At 44.9% G+C, this 22063-nt stretch overlaps 1 protein-coding gene across 2 annotated transcripts; it reads right to left on the bottom strand.

The window, feature by feature from the left end:
- Positions 1 to 14060: 14060 nt before the first annotated feature.
- Positions 14061 to 18014, bottom strand: LOC134478852 (Y-linked testis-specific protein 1-like). Of its 2 annotated transcripts, XM_063270833.1 has the most exons (3): positions 17872 to 18014; positions 15948 to 16781; positions 14061 to 15833 (listed from the first exon to the last, which is right to left on the bottom strand). In XM_063270833.1, the coding sequence occupies exons 2-3, from the start codon at positions 16524 to 16526 to the stop codon at positions 15813 to 15815; spliced, it is 600 nt and encodes a 199-aa protein (XP_063126903.1). In that variant the 5' UTR covers positions 16527 to 16781; positions 17872 to 18014; the 3' UTR covers positions 14061 to 15812. The 2 variants fall into 2 exon arrangements, with proteins under 2 accessions (XP_063126903.1, XP_038962039.2); XM_039106111.2 differs by having other exon boundaries at positions 14061 to 16781.
- Positions 18015 to 22063: the final 4049 nt, after the last annotated feature.

The raw sequence follows: 22063 nt of genomic DNA, 5'->3' as shown, positions 1-22063 counted from the left end.
CCTAGGCTGGCCTCATGCTTGCAATGATTCCCCTGCCTCAGCCTTCCAAATACGAAGAAGTCCTTTCCTTGGAGGAAGAGAAAGACTTTCAGAGTTGCAGTTGTGGGCATGAGTTGCCAGGAGAGGAGTAGACACCAGACTGTCTGTCTTTGTACAAGGAAACTAGGACCAAAGCAGGTAGCACTGGGAACAGTGACGTTGGCCACTGTGCCCACTCCCTGTCCCCCGCACCAGTGAGCTCTGGCAAGACACGTTTTCTAACGCATCAAGTCATGTCAGTGGTCAGATAGAACATGGCACAGGGATCCTTGGGAACATGTAAAGCAGAAATTATTACCTTCAATTTCTAGTCTAGGAGAAGAAAGGGCAGCCAGATTCTCTGTGTCTGTGTGTGTGTGTGTGTGTGTGTGTGTGTGTGTGTGTGTGTGTTCATGTGTTGGGTCATAGCAGGCAGCAGGGTGGATAGCTGGATTTCAAGATTCTCTGAAATTTGAGTATTTTCCTGAGCTTCTGGGTAGAGATATGGCTGTGTAGGTCTGTTTGGTATCTGATCTTTTAAATAGAGAAGGGCTTACATTGGGAGGGCCCATCCCAAGCAAAATGGACAAATACCACATGGTTTCCCTCATTTTGGGGGCCCTAAAATTCTTTAAAGATTCATTGTGCTCATATGAAATGGGAGAAGCAGGTCTGGGGGATTAAGGGGTTTGAGCATAGACCTTGCTGGATGCAGAGGAAGAGGTGCTGCTCCTCTGTTAGCCAGCAGACTGGCAAGGAGAGCATCAAGTGAACAGGCAAACCATGTTGTCATCACTTGGGGGAACCATGGTGAATTAGGATGAAAAGCATCTCTCCTGTCCCAAGCCAGATTCCCCAGGGCCTCTGGGCCATCTCAGACACTGACTAACAAAGACGTCAATATCAGAGCTGAGAGATCCACATCTGAAACTAGTCACATTCCTCAGTTTCCCCTCTGGAAGAAACAGATCAATTACAGTCAGGACCAGCTTAGGCACAGCCTAGGTTCCAGCTTCCTTTTCAAGCGAAACCACCAGCCTTGTTAGTGAAGGTGATCTGGCACTGATGAGTGGGCTGCATTCTTGGGTTATGGTTATTCTAATACAACCACTATAGGAGACATCTGTTGCTGGACATGGCACCGTAGGCATGGCCATGCGTGGTTGGTTTCTATTAATATCATTCATGAATCACAGCCTTAAGTGGATGGAGGGGTGAAAAGGGTTTGTGGCTGTGGGACCACTTCCCTACTGGGGACTTGGCAGGACTTGGTCTACCCTAGACTTTCTCCAGTATCCTCCCGTTATGTGCTTTCCAATTAAGGTGTTAACTCAGAGAGAGAATTGGTCCAGGTGGTATCCTAGAGACCGTGGCTCTGACATCACAGAAACATCATGTGATCAGGCTGAATTAGCATACACTCGATGTTTCATGCTCTTCTTCAAGCCAGTGGCCTCTGCACTGAACCCCATGATTATTGATTAGTGAGTGAATGTGAGCCTGAAAGTGGGTGGGGCTGCAGTATTGCCCTGTACATGGCAGCCGGATGTCTTGTGTTGGCAGAGCCCACATCGGAATGACTGTGGCTCCAGACAGAGTGCCCAGGCCTGAGAATTTAAATTATGATCCTTGAATCCCTAACGTAATGAGCCATTTCCCAGCCCCTCGTGTTTTGTATGATGAGTCTGCAAGTTGCATGTTTTATATGTAAGGAATGGGAACCATGAGGAATGGGAAACAGAGAGTGTTTGCCTCCTCTGCCCACCCTCCCTGCTCCCAGGGAGGTTGTGGCAATGGCAGGCTGCCCTCATCTTTTCAGTGAACTGGACTTCGTGGATGTTCTCAGGACCTTGGAGAGGGCCAGAAAAGCTGCTTGGTTCTGCAGGATGTTTCTGACTCTTGAAGGTTCTGGATGAATTCCAGGTGAATGGATACCTTTACCTCACAGAGAGGGAAATCAAGAGGCTCGACTATTGCACCAGCATCTGGGGTCTGTGGGACCCGTGGGGAGGACTCTGTCCTTTGTCTGCAGTGGTGGGGACACTGGATACTGCAGTCACAGCCTGAGCAGTTCCTGTCCCACTCAGAGACCTCCATTCAGGAAAAGCTGGATCCCCTACTAAACCACAGGGGGAAATCAGTGAGTTTATTACACAGAGAAGGTGACTGTCACTGTCTCTGATTTGAACATGGGCATTTAGAGAGAGCTTTATACACAATTCTGTGGCTTTTCGGGGACCATTGTTCAAAAGATATAATTTACAGCAAGGTTGAAGGATAAAGTGAAGTTTAAAAATTAGGTAAAATATAGTGATTGAATATACTTGTTTTATTTAAATTTTTTAGATTTATTTTGTTATTTTATATGTACCTGCACCTATGTGCGTGTGCTATATGCATATGGTACCCTTAGAGATCAGAAGAGGATGTCTGATCCATTAGAACTGGACTTATGGATGGTTGTGAGCTGCCACGTGGGTGTTGGGAATGGAACTCGAGTCCTCTGCAAGAGCAGCCATTGCTCTTTAGGACTGACCTATCTCTCTAGCCCATCACTTGTTTCTCTTCGGTGATTTTCTTTTTGTAAATAAAGTTCCAAGATGGTTTTATGAGTTACATCGTTTGGATCTAGGAATGAGAGTGGATTAGTAACAGCGTGAAACCAGAGGCCATACACTTCCTGACCCTCAGTTAGAACAGTTTCAATTGTGTGTGTGCACACACACGCATGCACGCGCATGCAGATTGTTTGCAGATTCCGTTGGCCGCCAGAAAAGGACCTCAAGTTCCCAGGAGCTGATTTACAGGCAGCTGTGAGCTGCTTAAGTGGATCCTAAGAACAGAATTTGGGTTCCCTGCGAGTTTGGAACATGCTCTTAACTGATGGGCTATATCTTCAGGCCCATGTGTTTCTCAGCCTCGACTGAGATATCTTTAGGAAAACGTGCACTATCTCCGCAGGCAGCCTTGGCTGGGTCGGTTGAGTTGATGTTTCTGATGCTCAGCCATCAGGAGACAAAAGCTAGACCCCAGAAGATAGCTTCTCTCCATTTTAGCGTCACCCTTAACTCTCCAGTTCCTCTATCCTGTCTTGTTCGAACCACAGGCACAATGCTGCTTCCTCCAGGACTCTGGAGGTGTGTTCTCGTCAATTGAGCAAGACGTGAGGCTATAAATAAAGGTCAGCGTGACTCAGTGCCTTTTGCTGTACTACGTATGAAATGTTTTTGTTGGAATTAGGGCCGGGGCTGGTTCAGGTGTGTAAATTAGAGACAGCCTCAAAGTCTCTTGATTTGAGCCTCTTTTATAACCTTAGAGGCTCTCTGGGGAGCACGTCACCAACCAAACCACCTTTACCCCTGAGCCGATGGCTGAACACAGGCTTTGGGGCCGAGATACTTCTGTAAGCTGTGAGACTGTGGAGTCAAACTGCTGTTGGGTCCTTAGCATCCCACCTTCTGTCACATGGAGCTCTTCAGCTTGACATCACAAAATGGAGGTGAAGAGAGCTGGGAGCTCATTACCATGGGTGTCTTGGAAAGTTTGGGGGCGAGTTCTGCATTAATTAAGCCTCATTTGAATAATGAGCACATGCTATTTATTTTCTTGGAGAATGCTCTGAGGGAAGCAGAGAGGCTTCTCCTATAGGAAGCCTGGTGGCCCGTGTGCCCGCCGCCCATCACTTGGGGGAGGGAGGGCGAGGCAAGTGTGCTATTTTAACCTCTCTGTTATTGAAGGAAACATCCATAACTGGAACATTTTGGGGCGGTTTGTCAGCTGTTTCTGTGAGAAAAGGCCTGGGGTCAGCCAACATCTTCTCCAGTCCTTTCAACGCTGCTCTCTTCCGTGCATAGGAGATGGTCTAAAATATGCCCATCTCATCTACCCAAATCATGTGTTCTACTTCATATGTTATGGGGCTGAGCAGAATGGTGGTGAACTTGGGATCATATGGCCACCTTAGTGGTCATGAGGGGGACTCCACAGGAAGAGAGGTGTTCTCACACCAAACACCCAGATCTGCCTAATCTTGGCCTGGGTGCTTGCAAAGGATGGAATCTCTGCACCAAAAAGAAATTATTCCTCTGTACATATGGAGATTTAAATCTGATCCAGGCTCATGATCTAGTGTAGCTAAAACAAGCATCCTATGTGACTTTTCTCTGTGATTTTTTTTTTTTTTTTGCAATTGGCTGGGCAGAGTGACTTCATCTCTCATACAGGGAGAAATGAGCCAGATTCCTTCAGCTCTGTAATTAAATCACATACCTTCATGCCTTTGGCTGCACCCAGCAATCTTCCTTCTCAGAACTACTTGCCCATCTTTCTAGGCCAGAGTTCCGAACCATAAACAAAAGTACAGAAGGCACAAGCCTGATTCTGTTGAGTGTGCAGCTCAAGAATGCACACATGCCGGTACTTACATTCTGCACACTGGACCTGCACACACTTAACATTATGATATTGCAGAGGATGGGAGGGGCTGTGCACACATGCCAATTTCATACTTCAGGGAGATACAGGACTTCATGTTCTTGGGGTTTTGGAGCCACCCAGACCCAACGAATGTTCTTCACGCAAACATCATGAGTCTTTAAGCAAGACTATAAACAACGGTGTAATTATCATATACGGGATAAAGACCCTGTGGTGGTTTGAATATACACTGTCCAGGAAATGGCACTATTAGGAGGTTGGCCTTCTTGGAGGAGGGGTCTCCCTGTGGGGGTGAGTTCTTGAAATCCTTCGCCCAGCCATGTGGGAGACAGTCTGCTCCTGGCTTCTTTTAGATGAAGATGTAGATCTCTCAGCTCCTTCTCCAGCACCATGTCTGTCTGCACACTGCCATGCCCTCTGCCTTGATGATAACGACTGACCCTCTAAACCTGTAAGCCAGCCCCGATTACATGTTGTCCTTGGTCATGGTGCCTCTTCTCCACAGTGGAAACCTAACTAAGACCCCAGACTGGATAGTTCATGGGATTGCTCAAATGTCCTTGGCACCATCACTCTTTTATCTTCTGCAATGGCCCAACCCAATCTCTCTCCAGTCCAGGGTGCTCCTCCAGTCTTGGTTCTCACAGGACTCCCCTATACAAGGCACTTTCCCTCAGAGTCTCCTAGTGTCTACAATACCACCATCCATGGCATCCTCTTCATTGATAGGGTGAAGTCTATTCTCTAGGATGGTCACCAAGTCTCTATGTGGTTTTGTAGAGTAGCAAAGCATCTCCAGGGACATGGCACAGATTCTGGGGCTTAGAGAGATGGCTCAGCCATGAAGAACACGTGTTACTCTTGCGGAGGACCAGGTTCTATTCCCAGCATCCATATGATGGCTCACAGTTGAACTGTTAGCCTGTTTCAGGAGATCTAATGCCCTCTCTTGGCCTCTTCAGACATCAGGCAGGCACGTGGTGCACACAGTTCCATGTAGCCAGAACATTTACACATGCGATTATATAAACACATATGATTTTTAAAAGGTATGAGCTTTGGATTATGGGCATGGGTGATGCTGAGCATGGATCCCAACAGCTCTCTTTTAAGGGGAGGAGGGACACCAGGGGTTTGGAACCCGGTGGCTGTAGGTGAGGGAGCACCGTATGGTCATGTCAGTATAATGCCTCCTGGTTTGGAAGTGCTCATCTCACTGCTCTGATGGTGCCCATGAGGCAGAGGTCTCACCACTGAGCTTGGGAACAGTCAGCACTGGGGAAGGCAGCAGGAGAATGACTATGTCTTTCTTCAAATACAATAAAAGAGGTTTTTTCCCCGTGTTTTCTGTCATCATAGAGTTCTAAAAACCCCGTGCAGATGAACTTAATTTGAAAGTCATTACATTGAAGATGGGGGGGGGTGTTAGCTGACAATTCATTAAGGAAATATTTGATGAGCCAAGAAAAAAAGTGCCAAAGTTAACATTATAACACGATTAATGAGCAGGGTGGCTGCAAAAATTCATAAAAGAAAATAACACAACACGCAGGCCCTGGTCTCTGTTGGCTCGACAGGCTGCTGACAATGTGTCCTGATTTGTCTGCTTAAATGGTTGAGGCTCTAGGCTTGCCCACATGGCCGATGTTGTCTCTCATCTGAACTTCACAGGAATAACTTTATGGTTTTTTTTGTGCACACATTCCTAATGCCATAATCACTTTAGCTGATGTGGGCTCGGGGATTTGCCAGCCAGTCAGGGATGAAGAGGCTTAATGTGTTTCTTCTTTAAAAACAACAAAAACAACAACGACAACAGCAGCAGCAGTAACAACAACACCCCAAAACAAACAAACAAAAAACCAACAAGTTTGAAATTTTTTTTTGAAAACCACAAGAAGTTTATATTCACCAGAAAAGTAAACTGGAATTTATGTTGTCTTGTGTGTACTTGTTCCTCTCTCTAGAGCGCTATTGTACTAGGGTTTCCAGAGAAACAGAAATGGCAGAATGAATACACATCATCTTAGTTAGATTTCCATTGCTGTGAACAGACACCATAGCCAAGGTATCTCTTTTTTTTATTTTAAGGCTTGTTTTATTTTAATGACTGATCATGTGAGGCCACAGTGAGGTCACTATGCACAGACGTGAAGGAAGTTTTATTTCTTCGTCTCTTCCTCCTTGGACAGAGTCTTGATGATCTCCTCCTTCTTGGCCTGGAGGTGCTCCTCTCACACGTTTTTGTGCTTCCTTGGTCTCAGACCTGCGAGGCTCAGCCTAGTCAGTCAGTAGATTCTTGTGGGTCTTGTCTGCCTTTGGTTTGTGTATCTGCTGCATAAGAATCCATTGGTTTTTGGATACATTCCTTTTGACCTTCAGGTACAGTCTATGATATGTATGGCAGTCAATCTTCTTAGATTCGCAGTATCTCCTGAGAAGCTGGTGCAGGATCCTCATCCTTCTCATCCAGGTCACCCTCTCAGGCACCCAAGTGTTGGCAGTACCCTTTTTCTTCCCTATGAACATATGCCTGCCCTTCAAGATGTTTTTTTTGTCAGTGAGCCTGAGAATGGACAGTTACAGGCTCCCAGATGACAGGATATCTTCAATCAGGTTCCTGATCAGCTGACGGGAGTTGGCATTGATGATTTTATTGGTCTCATTGGGGTCCAACTGGACCTACTTTTTAGCACAGTGGAGGACACTAGAGGCAAGACTCTTCTGTAGCCTGAGAATGCTCATGGCTGCAGACACAGCAGCCAAGGTAACTCTTATAAAGAACAAGATTCCACTGCAGCTGGCTTACAGTTTCAGAGGCTCAGTCCATTATCATCATAGGAGGAATCATAGGAGCATCCAGGCAGACTTGGTGCTGGAGGAGCCCAAAGTTCCTGATGCACAGACAGCAGAAAGGGGTTGTCTGTACCACTGAGCATAGTTTGAGTATATACAAATCTCAAAACAAAGCCACCACAATGGCACACTTCTTCCAACAAAGTCACACCTACTCCAACAAGACCACACCTACTCAAACAAGGCCACAACCACTCCAACAATGCCACACCCACTCCAACACAGCCACACCCACTCCAAAAAGGCCACACCCTCTCCAACAAGACCATATCTATTCCAACAAGGCCAAACCTACTCCAACAAAGTCACACCTACTCCAACAAGGCCACACCTCCTAATAGTATCATTCCTCATGGGTCAAGCATTCAAATGAGTCTATGGTGACCCACTCCTATTCAAACCACCAAACACATTAAAAGGTTATTTGGCCTACAGGACACTGTCTGGATAATCTAACAATGGCTGTCTCATGCAATGATACTGAGAACCCCTCTGGCTGTTCAGTCTATGATGCTTGATGCCTCAGACATCTTAACCTGGTACTGCAGGCATGTGAGTTTCCTGGAGGCATTGGTCTTCAGTCTACAATGAGATATCAGAGAAGGTGGTTCGAATATTAGCAAAGGAATGCAGCAGCCACAGGAGAGATGAACTTGCCAGTGAGAGTGAAGGCAAGCAGACAAAAATCAAAGCCTCCTTCTTTCACACTCTTCAATCTGGGTTGCCACCAGAAAGTCCCACCTACACTTAGGGCAAATCTTCCTGATTCAAATAACCTGATCAAGAAAACACCTCACAAGAGTGCCCAGATGCGTGCATTTTAATTGAATTCAGAGCCAATCAGGTCAGCAACCAAGATTAGTGATCATGTCTGCCAACTCCCTCATACAATTTATTTTTCTTGTTTGCTTTATATTTTGGGCCCAAGATTAACCAAGCTGTGCCTCTCATATTGCTTAGCCTTGAAGCATTCACCTGCATTCTGTTCTCACTAGAAATCAAGAAGCACATTGTATTTTCACCCCTCTCCTGGCTGATCCCTGCCTCACCCAGGAACCAGCAAGCTTTCTGTCACTACAGACTCAGAGACAAGATGGCTGATAATGAGGCTTCAAGTCCAAGTTCAGAGCCTTGGCAAATTTACTGAAGCCTGCTACCTGGCTTGCAGATGGTGCGTTCTGCCTATATTTTACTGGGCTGAGAAGGTCCAGAAAGCTCTCTGGGGGTTCTTTTTAAACATAGGTGCACCAAAAACACAGAGGAGGAGTCCATCTTTATGACTGAAGTCACACCCTCCAAACTGCTGCTTCCCAATGATGATTTCTTTTTTGACATCTTCCTAGGGGTGAGGTAGGGGAGACATTTAGATCGTAGGAACCTGTACCGATGGAGATGGCTCTCCTCCAGCTTGCAGGCAGGAGGCATCAGGCTTCTGTGTGGAGGCAGCACAGTCAATGTAAGTCCCAAGCATGTCCCTGTTATGTCTCCTTGGCCCTAATCTCCCCGGTACCATGACCCTCACCCTGCAACAGCTGACTTTGTTTGCACCAGAGCGCAGCTTCCCGGATGTCAGGCACCTGGGAACTACCTCTATCTCCTTTTAAACCCATTTGTTAGCTAAAGGATATGAGTCAGTAGGTAAACTGCTTGCTGTATATGCATGGAGACCTGAGCCTGGATCCCCAGAGCCAATTTACAAGTCTAATGTGGTAGCATGCACTCTGACCCCACAATCAGGGAGACAGAACCTGGGGACCTCTGAAGTTCACTGGCCACCCCATAGTCAAAGTTATACTAAGGGTTATACTGCTATGAATGGACACCATAACCAAGGTAACTCTTATAAATACAACATTTATAAGTCAGGAAGGCCCGGTCATCCTCCTGTTCCCATACAAAGCACTGGTGTTTGCAAGTGTGACCACACACTTGGTTTTACCCCTCTGCCGTCTCCCCAGACCCTCCTACATTTTAAATACTCTCTGAATAACTTTTGTACTTAGTGAAATGAAATCATGAGGAGCTGTTATTTAGGAGATGACAAGAAAAATGGTTTGTATGTGTTCAGTACAGATATGGTATTTTAAACCAATTTTATTAGTTCCTTGAGAATTTCGTACATTATATATCGATAAAATTTACTTCTCACTTCTCTTCCTAACTCCTCCCAGATCCATCTGCACCTAATCCCTTCTCCCAACTTCAAGCTCTTTTTCTGCCCTCAGTAATAACACACTCAAGTCATTTATGCTGCCCATAAATTCATGGGCATTTGGCAAGCCACTGGAGCCTGGTCAGCTTATCACCAGCTATATCTTTGTAGAAAACTGACTCTCCCTTTCCTACCAGCTAGAGCTGAGGGATAGTGGTCCTGTTGTGTACAGAAGACACTGCTTTGTTCTGGTTCTCGCTGACATCTGTATCTTATATTTCCACTCCCTCTTCCTTGAGGGTTCCTAAGACTCAACTCCTTCCCTTTTTGCCTCTCTCTGTGAGTCTGTGTATATGCGTGTTTGTCTATAGATGTCCCATTTTTCATTCAAGTAAATACATGGTGGGGGGCGTCTTTACAATTGACTTCTGATGGTATCTCACCCCAGACAAAATGCTGCAATGCAGACATGGTGAAGCTCTTTACTAGAAAGAAATAGGTGATGTTGTTAAATCTACCCAGCTCTTCCTAGTGTGAGTTGAAGTTTAGACCTCTGACACAACCTTCTGGTCCTACACTATTTTTTTAAGATACACATTGTCCCAGTAAAATGTTCAAAGGTGGGACTATGAAAATCGATTGGACCCTGTGGGCTGTAATCAATGAGTTCATCTGTTGATGGATGTGTATGAAGGTGGCGGGAAACTAGGAGATAGGAAATTAAGGGACGTGGTCATTTGGGACATGTCTTGGAGGGAGTTTTTTTGTCCTTGTTTTCTTCCTGTGTTGTTGCTTCTCGGATGACAGTGAAGTTAGCAATTGAGCTCTATCGTGCCCCTTTCATGGTTATGTGACCATGGACCAAAAGCTATGAAATCATGAACCAAAATAAGTTTGTTTACTATGTCAGTTGCTAGGCAAATTGTAAGAGTGATGAATGTGATTAACATGAAAGTGGCCAAAAGTGATGCTGACCATACCAGGTCAGGTCTGGATTTAATGTAGGTGGACCCATGACTTAATCTTTTAAACTATTTGTCTGGAGGCTGCACGCTAATAGAAGACCAAATGTTTCCCAAGTGGTTTTCTCCAGAAGATTCTGCCAATGTATCTGTTGTCTTAGGAAATCAAGAACCTTGCTGCTTCCCGTTTAGTCCTTCTCCTGACTTCACTTCTGTGTTTTTAATAGACTTCGATATCGTATGAACTAGTGGGAAATGATTATTAAAAAAGGGAAAGAAGCTATAAATTTTGCTTTAAAATCATTAAATTACACACTTAAAATATACTTTTTAAGTATGTAAATTATACTTCAATAAAGCTGCAGAAAAGGCTTGGCCAACTGTGATGCTTGTCATGTGATTTGCTATTTGTCATAGTTCCTTTGACTTTTATCGTAATAGTATTGGGTTTTATTACAGATGACTCAGACACCACTGTAACCATGCAGGGAGAACACTCCGTTCTGTCAGGGAAAATAAATCAAGTCAAATTAATTGGATTTCTTAATGAGGGTTTTCCTGGTAACAGCTGAGTTGGCTGGAAGTTGGACAACTATTGGCTGAGAGCGAAAATGGAGAGATCACAATGTTTACGGGGATAACTGAAGGTTGTGCTCGCAATAGGGTCTGAGTCTCACGGAGTGCAATTGCAGAAGCTCCAGTGGCTGGTAGAGCTGGGTGCTAGGACCTTTGCAAGATGGCCATTATATGTTTTGTGATGTCACGGCCGAGTGTGAGAAAAAGCTAGATGAAGTGGAAAAATTTTGGTTTCTTTGGAAACTCAATTGTGTCACAGGATGTTTTTCTGGAAGCTATGTTAGGAGAGGATGTTTTGCTGAAGCAGACATATGAGAAGGCATGTGATATTTCGCTGGAGCACATGCTTGAAGGGGGACAGGATGTTTACGGAGAACATAAATGTAATCCCACAGAGAGGGAGAGGACATTTTTACATTGCTACACCAAGCAATACTTTGATGATCTTTGCTGGTCTTCTATCCATAATGAGAAATGCACAAAAGAGCCTGTGCTATTCGGGCCACCTCTCGCTGCTTCTGCTGCTTCTTGTTGGTTAGAGCCTTGTGGTCTCTGCCAGGTCAAGGCACTGCTACTGATTCCTGTTTTGTGTTTGATATTGGACTGTACTCACAATGAAGATTGGAGTTGCCCCAAAGAATTACTTCTAAATAGGTCCACAACTCTCTCCCTTTTCCTGTTAACTTTCTCTCTCTGCTACCTCTGGTTCGTGGGCTAGAAGGGTGGTTGAAGTGTTTAAGAACCCTAAATAAAGTATTTTTTGAAAAAAATATAAGCCTACAGATAGATTCATGGGTTTTGAGAAACGGCTTTGTCTCCTGCTGAGAGGAGACGATATGTAGGTTGTGACTTTTTGCTTCTGTGGTCTACTGTGACCAATTAAATGGTCAGTGACTGACAGTCTCCCAGTAAGTGCAGCACACACTAAAATGTTTTTGCTTGGTGTTGGGAGCTGTAGAATTTATTCATTTCTTGTCACATATCCTCGAGTGTTCATGTTGGTGACAGTAGTTACTCTTCAGTTCTGCGATACAGGGAAGTGGGTCTATACACTGAGAGAAGGGAGTGGCTGGTGGTGAGGACGTAACATGGAATAAGAAAAACATTATGGTGCGGGGTCTCTCTCTCTCTTTTTTTTCCCCCAATTTGACAATCTGGAGCCAACTGAGAAGAGATAACAATTCAAGAACTGCCTCCATTAGATTAGTCTTTGGGCAAGTCTATGGAACATTTTCTTGATTAATGATTGTTGTGGGAGGGCCCACCATTGTGGGCAAGTTCATCAGTAGTCATGTATAAAAAGAATAGCCTTTTAGGCTGTAAGAAATAGTAATGGAGCAAGCCATGGGGAGTGTGGCGGTTTGAATAAGAAAGGCACCCACTGTCATTTATTTGAATATTTAGTTAACAGGGAGTGACAGAATTTTCAAGGATTAGAAGGATTAAGAGGTGTGCCTCATTGGAGGAAGTGGGGGTGTCGACAAGGGTGGGGTTTGAGTTTTCAAGAGCCCCATGCTTTCCCAGATTCTCTCTCTCTTCTCTCTCTCTCTGTCTCTCTCTGTCTCTGTCTCTCTCTGTCTCTGTCTCTCTCTGTCTCTGTCTTTCTCTTTCTCTCTCTGTCTCTGTCTCTCTCTCTCTGTCTCTCTCTGCCTCTCTCTCTGTCTCAATCTCTGTGTCTCTGTCTCTCTCTGTCTCTGTCTCTCTCTGTCTCTGTCTCTCTCTGTCTCTGTCTCTGTCTCTTTGTCTCTCTCTCTCTCTCTCTCTCTCTCTCTCTCTCTCTCTCTCTCTCTCTGTCTCTCTCTGCTTACAGAGCAGTAGCTCTCTATTGCTCCAGTGTTATGCTCCCTGCCATGATGATGGACCAGACGTCTGAAACTATAAGTTATCCTCCAATTACATGCTTTCATTATAGTAGTTGCCTTGACCATGGTGTCTCTTCACAGCAACAGAACAATGACTGAGACAGGGAGCAGGTCAACAAGCAGTGCTCCTTGTTACCGCTTCAAGCTCCTGCTCTGGTTTCCCTCAGTGATTGTCTGTAACCTGTAAGGCAAATAACCCTTTCCTCCCCAAGTTAGTTTTGATCGTGGCATTCATCACGGAGAGAAGGAAGCAAACTAGAACGTCACAGGTCAGTACATGAGCAAGTCTTACCTTTAAATTAAAACAAAGTGTCTATACGTCTCTATTTGAGTTTATGAGGTAAGCGTCTGTGGCTCTACTAGAATCACTGTTTCTATAGGAAATTGTCTTACTTGGGGTTCCTATTGTTGTAAGGAAACACGGTGACCAAAGAGCAATTTAGGGAGGAAAAGTTTTCTTCAGCTTACACTTCTACATTGCTGCTCATCACCAAAGGAAGTGGGACAGGAACTCAAACAGGACAGGATCCTGGAGGTAGGAACTGAAGCAGAGGCTATGGAGTGTCACTGCTTACTGTCTTGCTCCTCATGTCTTGCTTAGCTTGCTTTCTTATAGAACCCAGGACCACCAGCCTAGGAATGGTGCCCCTCACACTGGGCTGGGCCCTCCCCCACCAATCACTAAGAAAATGCCCTACTGCTGGATCTTATGGACGCATGTTCTCAACTGAGGCGCCCTCTTCTCTGATGACTCTAGCTTGTGTCCAGTTGGCATAAAATCAGGGCGGTGGTTAGAATGTGATTGTCCCATGGGAAGTGTGGCACAAGTAGGAGGCGTGGCCTTGTGGGAGTAGGAGTGGCCTTGTTGGAGGAAGCATATCACTGTGGGGGTGATATGCTTCTTCTCCAACACCATGTCTGTCTAGATGCTTCCATGATTCCTGCCTTGATGAAAATAGACTGAACTTCTGAACCTGAAAGCCTGCCCTAATTAAATGTTGTCACTTGGGGTTGGGGATTTAGCTCAGTGGTAGAGCGCTTGCCTAGGAAGCGCAAGGCCCTGGGTTCGGTCCCCAGCTCCGAAAAAAAAAAAACAAAAACAAAACAAAAAATGTTGTCCCTTATAAGTTGCCTTGGTCATGGTGTCTTTTCGCAGCAATGAAACCGTCAGACAACCAGCCAGTATAAAAACCCCCAAATAGCAGAATTAATCAACGATAGAAAGTATTTTCAAGTCCTGCAGTGAGAATCTTATTCTAGAGAAGAAACAGCAATGAATGAGTCCAAGATAAGGTTGTCTCCAAAGAAACTCTTGGAGTGTAGATGTGGCTCAGGGAGACCCCATGGAGTGCACAGTGGCTTCTCAGGAGGAGAGAGCTACATGGTCAGGAACCACAAAGCATTTTATTTTATTTTATTTTATTTTATTTTATTTTATTTTATTTTATTTTTTGGATCTTTTTTTGTGAGCTGGGGACCAAATCCAGGGCCTTGCACTTCCTAGGCAAGGGCTGTACCGCTGAGCTAAATCCCCAACCCCCGCAAACCATTTTAAAGTCACGGCAAACGGCACAGGAAAGAGCTCAGCACCTCTTCATTGGAGGCACCATCAAGAGTTTTCTGAGGATAAGCTTACATGTGAGTAAAAGACGGGAACTTCCGGGGGCTAGATATGGTAACAGGGCCCGCAGGTGTGTAGGAAGCCATCCAGTCGAAGGATATCCAGGCAGGACAAGCAAGTGCAGGAGCTCTTTGTGGTCATCTAGGGGCATTGAGAAGAGACCTCAAAAAATATTACAGGATGCAACAGAGTCTAACGTGCTCAGGGAAGCTAAACACAGGATCCAGGTAACACCTGACAGAAGCTCACAGCCTCCTCATCTTCCCTTGTAAATTACTGTTTACTGATCATACAAAATAATGGGCTTTATGATACTTTCAGGAAACGATAGATATAAACTGAGTTTGATATTCACTACTCTTGAGTTATCCTCGTTAAAATGTCCTCCGGGGAAGCCTCCCCCTCACATCCACCTTCTGTAGTGATGGTTGGCTGTTCTTTAAGGAACCAAGGAGGCCAATATGGATGCGGCCCAAGTTCAACTCATTCTAGACCTTTTCTGTTCTTCCTGGGTCTCCTGCTTCACTTTTTGAGAACTCCATTTGGAATTCCTTTGTCCCTCAGTGTCCTCTACTCCCTCTTTTGTTTTGTAGTCTTTCTTCCACATCACCGTCAATTTATTCTTTCTTACCCTCATCCTGGTCTCTTCTCTGCATGGGAAGGTTGGATTTATTTGAAAAGATGACTTTAGGGGCCTGGAGAGATGATCAATGGATCAAGAGCTCGTCTGCTTTGAAAGAGGATGTCGATTTGTTCTTTGAGCTCATGTCCAATGGCCACCAACCACCTTTAATTCCAGCTCCAGGGGACCTGACTATTCTTGTCTCTGTGGTCTTCTGTGTTCATGCCCTGCCCCCACCCACATAATTAAAAATAATACATCTACAGATGGAAACAGGTTTCATTAGGGTTCATTAGTCAATGAAAACCTGATCTTCTCTGATTCTGAGTCTGCTTGGATCAGTTTATTGGGTTTCCCCTTGAGTTCCAAGACCACCTCCCTGTTACCTGCAGCTCTTTCCCCAACAGTCTGTTTCTCCATCAAACTTCACCTCAGAGAGTCTATCTATTTCTGGCCCTCTCCACTGCTTCCTAAACATCCATCTTTTTTCCCCCGTGCCATCCCTGCTCCTCTAAGCCTCATCTCCAGTTCTTTTCTCTCCCTAAAGACCAGACCAGCTCAGTCCTGTTTGTTTTAGTCTATGTGACATGAGACTTACTGTTCACAGCCTTGACCTTTCCGGCTTCCTCTCCATGTTCCATGCACCACAGCCCGTCTCCTCCACCAAAGTGTGCACATACAACACGTCACATCGCACAATTTAATTTTAGAGCAAAACCAAATTCCACTAGAAAAGATACTGGGGTTGTCAAAGGCCCTTGTTTATCTAAAACACATAAAAACATTTTCCCCCCAATCCTATAAATTCCCCATCTATGTCCCCCCACTTTGGGAATTTCACCTTAACAGATCTTTTCCACCAGAGTATAAACGTAAATGTGGACGTTGCCATCAAACTTGATAAGTACACGGAAGGCTTGCCTGGAACTTGGTAAATGAATTTGCCGATCTTTTTGGACCCGTCGCCTCTGGTGAACTGCACACATTGACCTGTTAAGATGTCGCTGTCAACGTCTGACTTCACCTCTGCTGGAGGAATCTCTGGAATGATACGGAGGTTACCTTCTGTGTAATCATCCAGGAGCTGGTGGATGTAAAGGGCTGGATCTTTCTCGTATGTGATGTAAAACCAGTCTTTCATGATCGGCACCTGGGCTAGGACCACCCCCCTCCAGTTGTCCTTATAGCCATGTTTGCCCTCAAATTTATGCTCCACAGCTCGGCCAACCACGGCTCTTGCGAGATGGGCGTCTTTCACATGAGGAAAGACTTTGTGAGGCACTACTTTGTGAGGCAAGACCTTAAGCTTTAAAATCCTCTCATCGCTGTGAAATTCCAGTCCGTAGACACAGTCAATTCCATCATACTTGACCAGATAGAGGGATTTGTTGGCAGTTGATCTAGAACGATGGCCGTCCATTGGGTGATGGGCTCATCACCTTCCTTCCATCCGTGAGAAATTCTGCAGCCCACAATGTTCCCCAGGGCCTGGGGAGAAGGCCTCCTCCTCCTTCGCTTCTGGTTGGATTGTGTGCTCATCCTCCTCAGAGACATCCTCTTCTTCTTGGCTGTAGACCTAGTGTGGTAGGCCACGGTATCCTGGTCCACTGTCTTGTGGCTATCGTTCTGTGTTCAGGCTTCATACTTGCCCGTGGTCTGGGTTTGAAGAGCTCACCTGCTTAAACCAGACACAATGCTGGTGCCTCTGTCATGTGAGTGCCAGCAAGAACAATGGGGGTGGGGTGGGGAGGGCGCTGGACCAAGGCTCTTGTCTAAGAGAACTTTGGAGCAGGTGAGGAAGGGGATGGTAAACAGGTTTGAGCATCTGAATCTAATTCTGTCAAAATCAGAAGTTCATAGGAGGGCTGGGCAATGGTGGAGCACACCTTTAATTCCAGCACTCAAGAGGCAGAGGGAGGCAGACCTCTGTGAGATCAAGGCCAGCCTGGTCTACAGAGTTAGTTCCAGGGTAGCCAAAGCTACGCACAGTAAAACCCTGTCTCAAAAATCAAAATCTAAAGTTCAAAGGGAAATGAACAACTGGTTCTCTACAGCTCAGAATAACATATTCAGACACATTTCTTCAGCCCCAGGCACTTTGCCTCTGCTGAGGAACCTCTCCTTGAATGGCTAGGTCAGTGTGGGATTAAGTATCCCTGTCCCCACTTAAGCAAGCAGAACAGAGAAAGGATAGCAAAGGAGCCAGAAGGATGGCCACACCCATCTTCTACCCTCTAACTATGAACTATGTGGCAACATCCACATTTGTCTGCTCAGAGACACAGCACACCAGTCCACTGGCTTTCTATACGGTGCATCCTGACCCAGACCCAGGTTTATTCCGCGAAGCTGTTGCATCTTCGACCGCAACAAGAGTCTTTTGTGTAGGCAACAACAGCCATTTAGAAATAATATCTCCTGGGGTTGGGATTTAGCTCAGTGGTAGAGCAGTTGTCTAGCAAGCAGAAGGCCCTGGGTTCGGTCCTCAGCTCCGAAAAAAAAAAAACAAAACAAAACCAAACCAAACAAAAAACTAAGAAATATTTTCTCCTAAAATGCACAGGCACAGAGAGGAGCATTTTAGTAGGATTATGAATTAGATATTGTTATCAAAGGATAATAAACTCTTAGACTGACTAGCCTAGACCGTCCTCCGAGATCTCAAAAGTGGAAGACATCAGAACATACAGTTACTCGCTGTACCAGGGAGAAGTTTTAGCTTTCTGGGCTACAAGGGTCCCAGTTATCTTCATAAACGTATTTACCGAGAGAAAATGTCCTAGTCGTCCAGATTCCGTCTTCGGAAACCGGTCAGGCACCAAAAGGCTGTTGAGCAATTGTGGGGTTCAGGAGCTGAACTGGCTTCCACACCCCGCTGCGAAGATAGTGAACCCATCTTCAGCGGAGTCTAGTGCCCCCAAGTGGAAGAGAAGCGCAACCTCCGCCCAGTGCTCTGTGACATCATCCAGGCTCTACTTACGTCATAGAAGCGCTCTCAGGCCAGTTCCTAACCTAGTTACGCTTAGAAACGTCCAGCATCTAGGTTTAACTTCTCATGTAGCCTCCTGGAGACCCAAAGAAAAGTCCCCACCCAAATATTCTGATGACTCGAGTCACAGTCTGCCCAAGTAGCTCTGTTCATGCATTTATTTTTCTGAAAAAGTCTTTGGTTTCTGAGTCACCAACATCCTTGGTGGTTATTTTCCCAGCTCCTATCTTTCCTTTGGTAATCTTTAAGCCATTCTCCGTATCAGAAATTATGCTAGGCTCTCCCTCCGAGGCAGCCCACTGGATAGCACCCCAAAATTAGCTTTATCAAAACCCACAATTAGAGGAGGGTCATTTTTATTCAAACAAAGCTGGAATTTGACAGGATTAAATACCATGTATTCAAGTCAATGGCAATCATGAATTATGGATTCTTTGCAAAGAGCGAGGAAAAATTACCTCCTGGACCTGCTTCCAAAGTCGGGATAAACTGACGCCAAACTCGATATCAACCAGGCATATTTTAAATGTCTTTAAAATTTACCAGCACTTCTGGTTACAAGGAATTTATTAGATCAAATGCAGCAAAACAGGATGAAATAGATGAGGTAATTTTGTTTTTGAAATATGGGTAGACAGAATACTGGATGCAGGTAAGTGTGGAATTTACTTGTAAATTACAGGGCACTTTAATTGTTTGTGTCACATATTTCTTCAGATCTTCAAAAGGATCCTTTTCAGAACCCTCCCCTGTCCCCACTACACTCTGACCCTCCCTTCCCTCTTCCCAATAATTCCATTCCACATGAACATTATAATTTTTTTAAATGTACTTAGAGCTTAACAACTTATGGCTGCTTTTTAAATTCTGTCTACTTTTCTTAGTGCACCGTCTTCTTTTTCTCCCTTGTATCGTAGTTTTAAGCACATTTTCCTTCACACTTTGAGTTTTCCTCTCTCTCTGCTCTTATGACTCCTCTGCCATTATGTGACTTTGGTCCACTATGTGGCTGACCTCAATGTGGGGTTAACTCAAAGGACATGATTTTTCCCCCTTTTCCCCCCTTCATCTACCTTCTCTATGCACCTGCTGCGATTTACAGCCTTGGGGATTTTTTTAAGCCTGGAAAGCACACACACACACACACACACACACACACACTCACAAACGCACATACACACAGAAACACTCATACATACACAAACACACAAACACACACACACACAAACACACACACATGCGCACACATAAACACACACAAACATATACATATACACACTCAAACACACAAATACAGACAGAGACAGAGACAGAGAGAGACACAGTGAGAGACAGAGAGCCCATGAGAAAACATGTAATATCATCTTTCTAAGAACAATAAACAGAGACAACTTTCAAAAAAAAGGGAAGAACAAGTAGGCAACAAGAAGAACAATCTCATCATAGCCGTCAACTTGAGGAGGAAAGAGTTTGTCTCACTCTATCTTCTAGGTTCACGTCTGTTACTGAGCGACGTTGGGGCAGGAACTCAGGCAGGACTCTAGAGGCAGGAAAGGAAGCAGAGACAACTTAGAAATGCTGGGTACTGGATTGCTATCCATGACCTACTCAGCTTTCTCTCCTTCTCCTACAACCCAGGGCCACCTTCATAGGGGATGACACTTCCCCATAGTGGGGTACACCCTTCCACATCAACCACCAAAAATAAAATTCCTTACAGATGTGGACAAAAGCCAATCTGATGGAGGCGATTCTTCAGCTGAGGCTCCTTCTTCCCAGGTTGAGTAAAACTGATAATAAAACTAACCACAACCCTGCACATCCATTCTGATTGCCACACTGTGTGCAATAGACAAGCAATTGGAATAACCTTAGCTGTTGATCATTGGATGAATGGCTTAAAAATGTGATGTACATTGATGTGATTCTCATCTATGTGTAAGAGGAAAGAGTTTTGTTCTCAGAAAAACGGATGGAACTGTAAAATACAATATGTTAAGTGAAACAAGCCAGACTCAAACAGACGATTGTGAAATTTAGATTTTAATGAGGGATATTAAGTGAAAGGAGGCATTTAGGAAGAGGAAGGGGAGCAGCAGGGTGTGTGTGTGTGTGTGTGTGTGTGTGTGTGTGCGTGCGTGTGTGTGCAGGTGGAAATGGAGGTGAGTTGTGAGGATGAAGATGGCTAATGTACAGTATAAACCTGTACAAGGAGTCACAGCAAGCCCACTGACTTGTACATTCAAAGCACATTGATATTAGAGAACTGAGTCTAAAACAATGTTTTGATTAAATTGGGGGTTTATAGTTTAGAGATACCATAAAGTTTATTCATATTTTACTTCCCACAGGTGGCTCTTGCTGTTTCGAGCTTGATACTGGTGACAGGATATGGCAATGAGCTTTGGTGTCTATCCCTCATCAATCACCCGGAATTCACCTCATTAAGTGAGGCTACCGTGGGGAAGGAGGTAGTTAGAGATATTACGGGTACACCACGTGGGAAGAATAATGTCCACCCCCACTATAAATATCCAAATATTCACCCTCATCTCTGGTTTGAATGTGTTCGCACAAAAGTAATTTTCTGAAGATTAATTCCCAGTGGGAAAGTAGTTGTGAAGAATTGATTAGGTCAAGAGGGATGCGACCTACAAATAAAGATGAATTAATGATGCTATAGTGGAAAGAGGTTAAATTATGAAAGGGAGTTTGGCTCCCTCTCTTGTCTTCCTAGCCCATTGGATCCCTTCTGTGGTGACAACATCCCACAAGAACTCTTTCCTCTGCCGATGGTCTCTTCATCTCCGATTTACATGCTTCTGAATCAGAATCATAGAGAATCTGCGTCATTATAGACTAGCCAATCGGTGCCATTCTGTTTGTCCATACAGGCGTGAACATGCCTCAGAATTGTGAGCAGCCGGGTCATATGGGAAAGTGAAGCTGGCAGAGAGGACTAGGTTGTTAGTGCTGACTGAAGACAAGATGGGTTCAGGGTTTGCGTGTGCGCTCTTCGTGAAGGAAACAGCACAGAGGAAGAGTGTAGATTGGAAAGGTGCAGCTTGGGAGGCATCAGACATGTACTGTTGGCCTTGTGGGGACAAGGAGCCATTAGGTAAGGGAAGAGATCACCAGGGATAGTTTCAGCAACTACTTTTTGTTAGCAGAACCCTGTTTAGAATACTCATCTTCGAGGATGTAAAAGAAAACTGCCTGGAGTCAGTTGGTAAGTCAGTAACCATCAAGAGTGTGTCCACTATTCCAGAGGGACCCAGAAAAAGCCTGATCGTGGAAGATCCTTTGCCTTCCAGAGATGGAGACATCTCCCCGGCAACACTGGGCAACCCATCTATGTCGGTAAGGGCCTCCCACTAAGTCCAGAGCAGTGGTCCTTAACCCTTGGATTGAGACCCCTTTGGGAGCTCAAATGGCCCTTGCACAGGAGTCACATATCATATATCCTGTACATCAGATATTTACATCACAATTCATAATTATAGCAAAATTAAAGTTATGAAGTAGCAATGAAATAATTTTACACTTGGTGGAGCTGTATGAAAAGGTTACATTAGGAAGGTTGAGAACCTCTCTTCCTGACCCCTTCCAAAACAAAAGGATACACATCATCTTGGTGAGGTAATATAAGAAACAAGAAAAAATCGAATAGGAACTCACTGAATTAAAACAAACACTAAGAGTAGGAATTAAAGGCATGTCTGGGCAAGATGAACAATGAAGTGGAGTTTAGAGCAGGCAGAAGGGGCTGAGGAGACGGCTCACTGCTCAGGAACACTGGTTGCTCTTGCAGAGGATCAGGGTTCAGAGGATCTGATGGACTCTTTGGTCAAAACACACACACACACACATAAACACACACACACACTCACATACACACACACATACACACAAACACACACACACTCACATACACACACAAACACAAACACACACACACCCACTCACAT

The sequence above is a fragment of the Rattus norvegicus genome, chromosome 11, assembly GCF_036323735.1.
Source record: "Rattus norvegicus strain BN/NHsdMcwi chromosome 11, GRCr8, whole genome shotgun sequence".
NCBI classification, from domain to species: domain Eukaryota; kingdom Metazoa; phylum Chordata; class Mammalia; order Rodentia; family Muridae; genus Rattus; species Rattus norvegicus.
Note: the sequence above shows the minus strand (reverse complement) of the source record. Positions and strands in the feature narration are given on the sequence as shown.

Excerpts from the sequence above, each read along its gene's own strand:
- LOC134478852 (XM_039106111.2), bottom strand. The coding sequence starts at position 16,526 with ATGGACGGCCATCGTTCTAGATCAACTGCCAACAAATCCCTCTATCTG.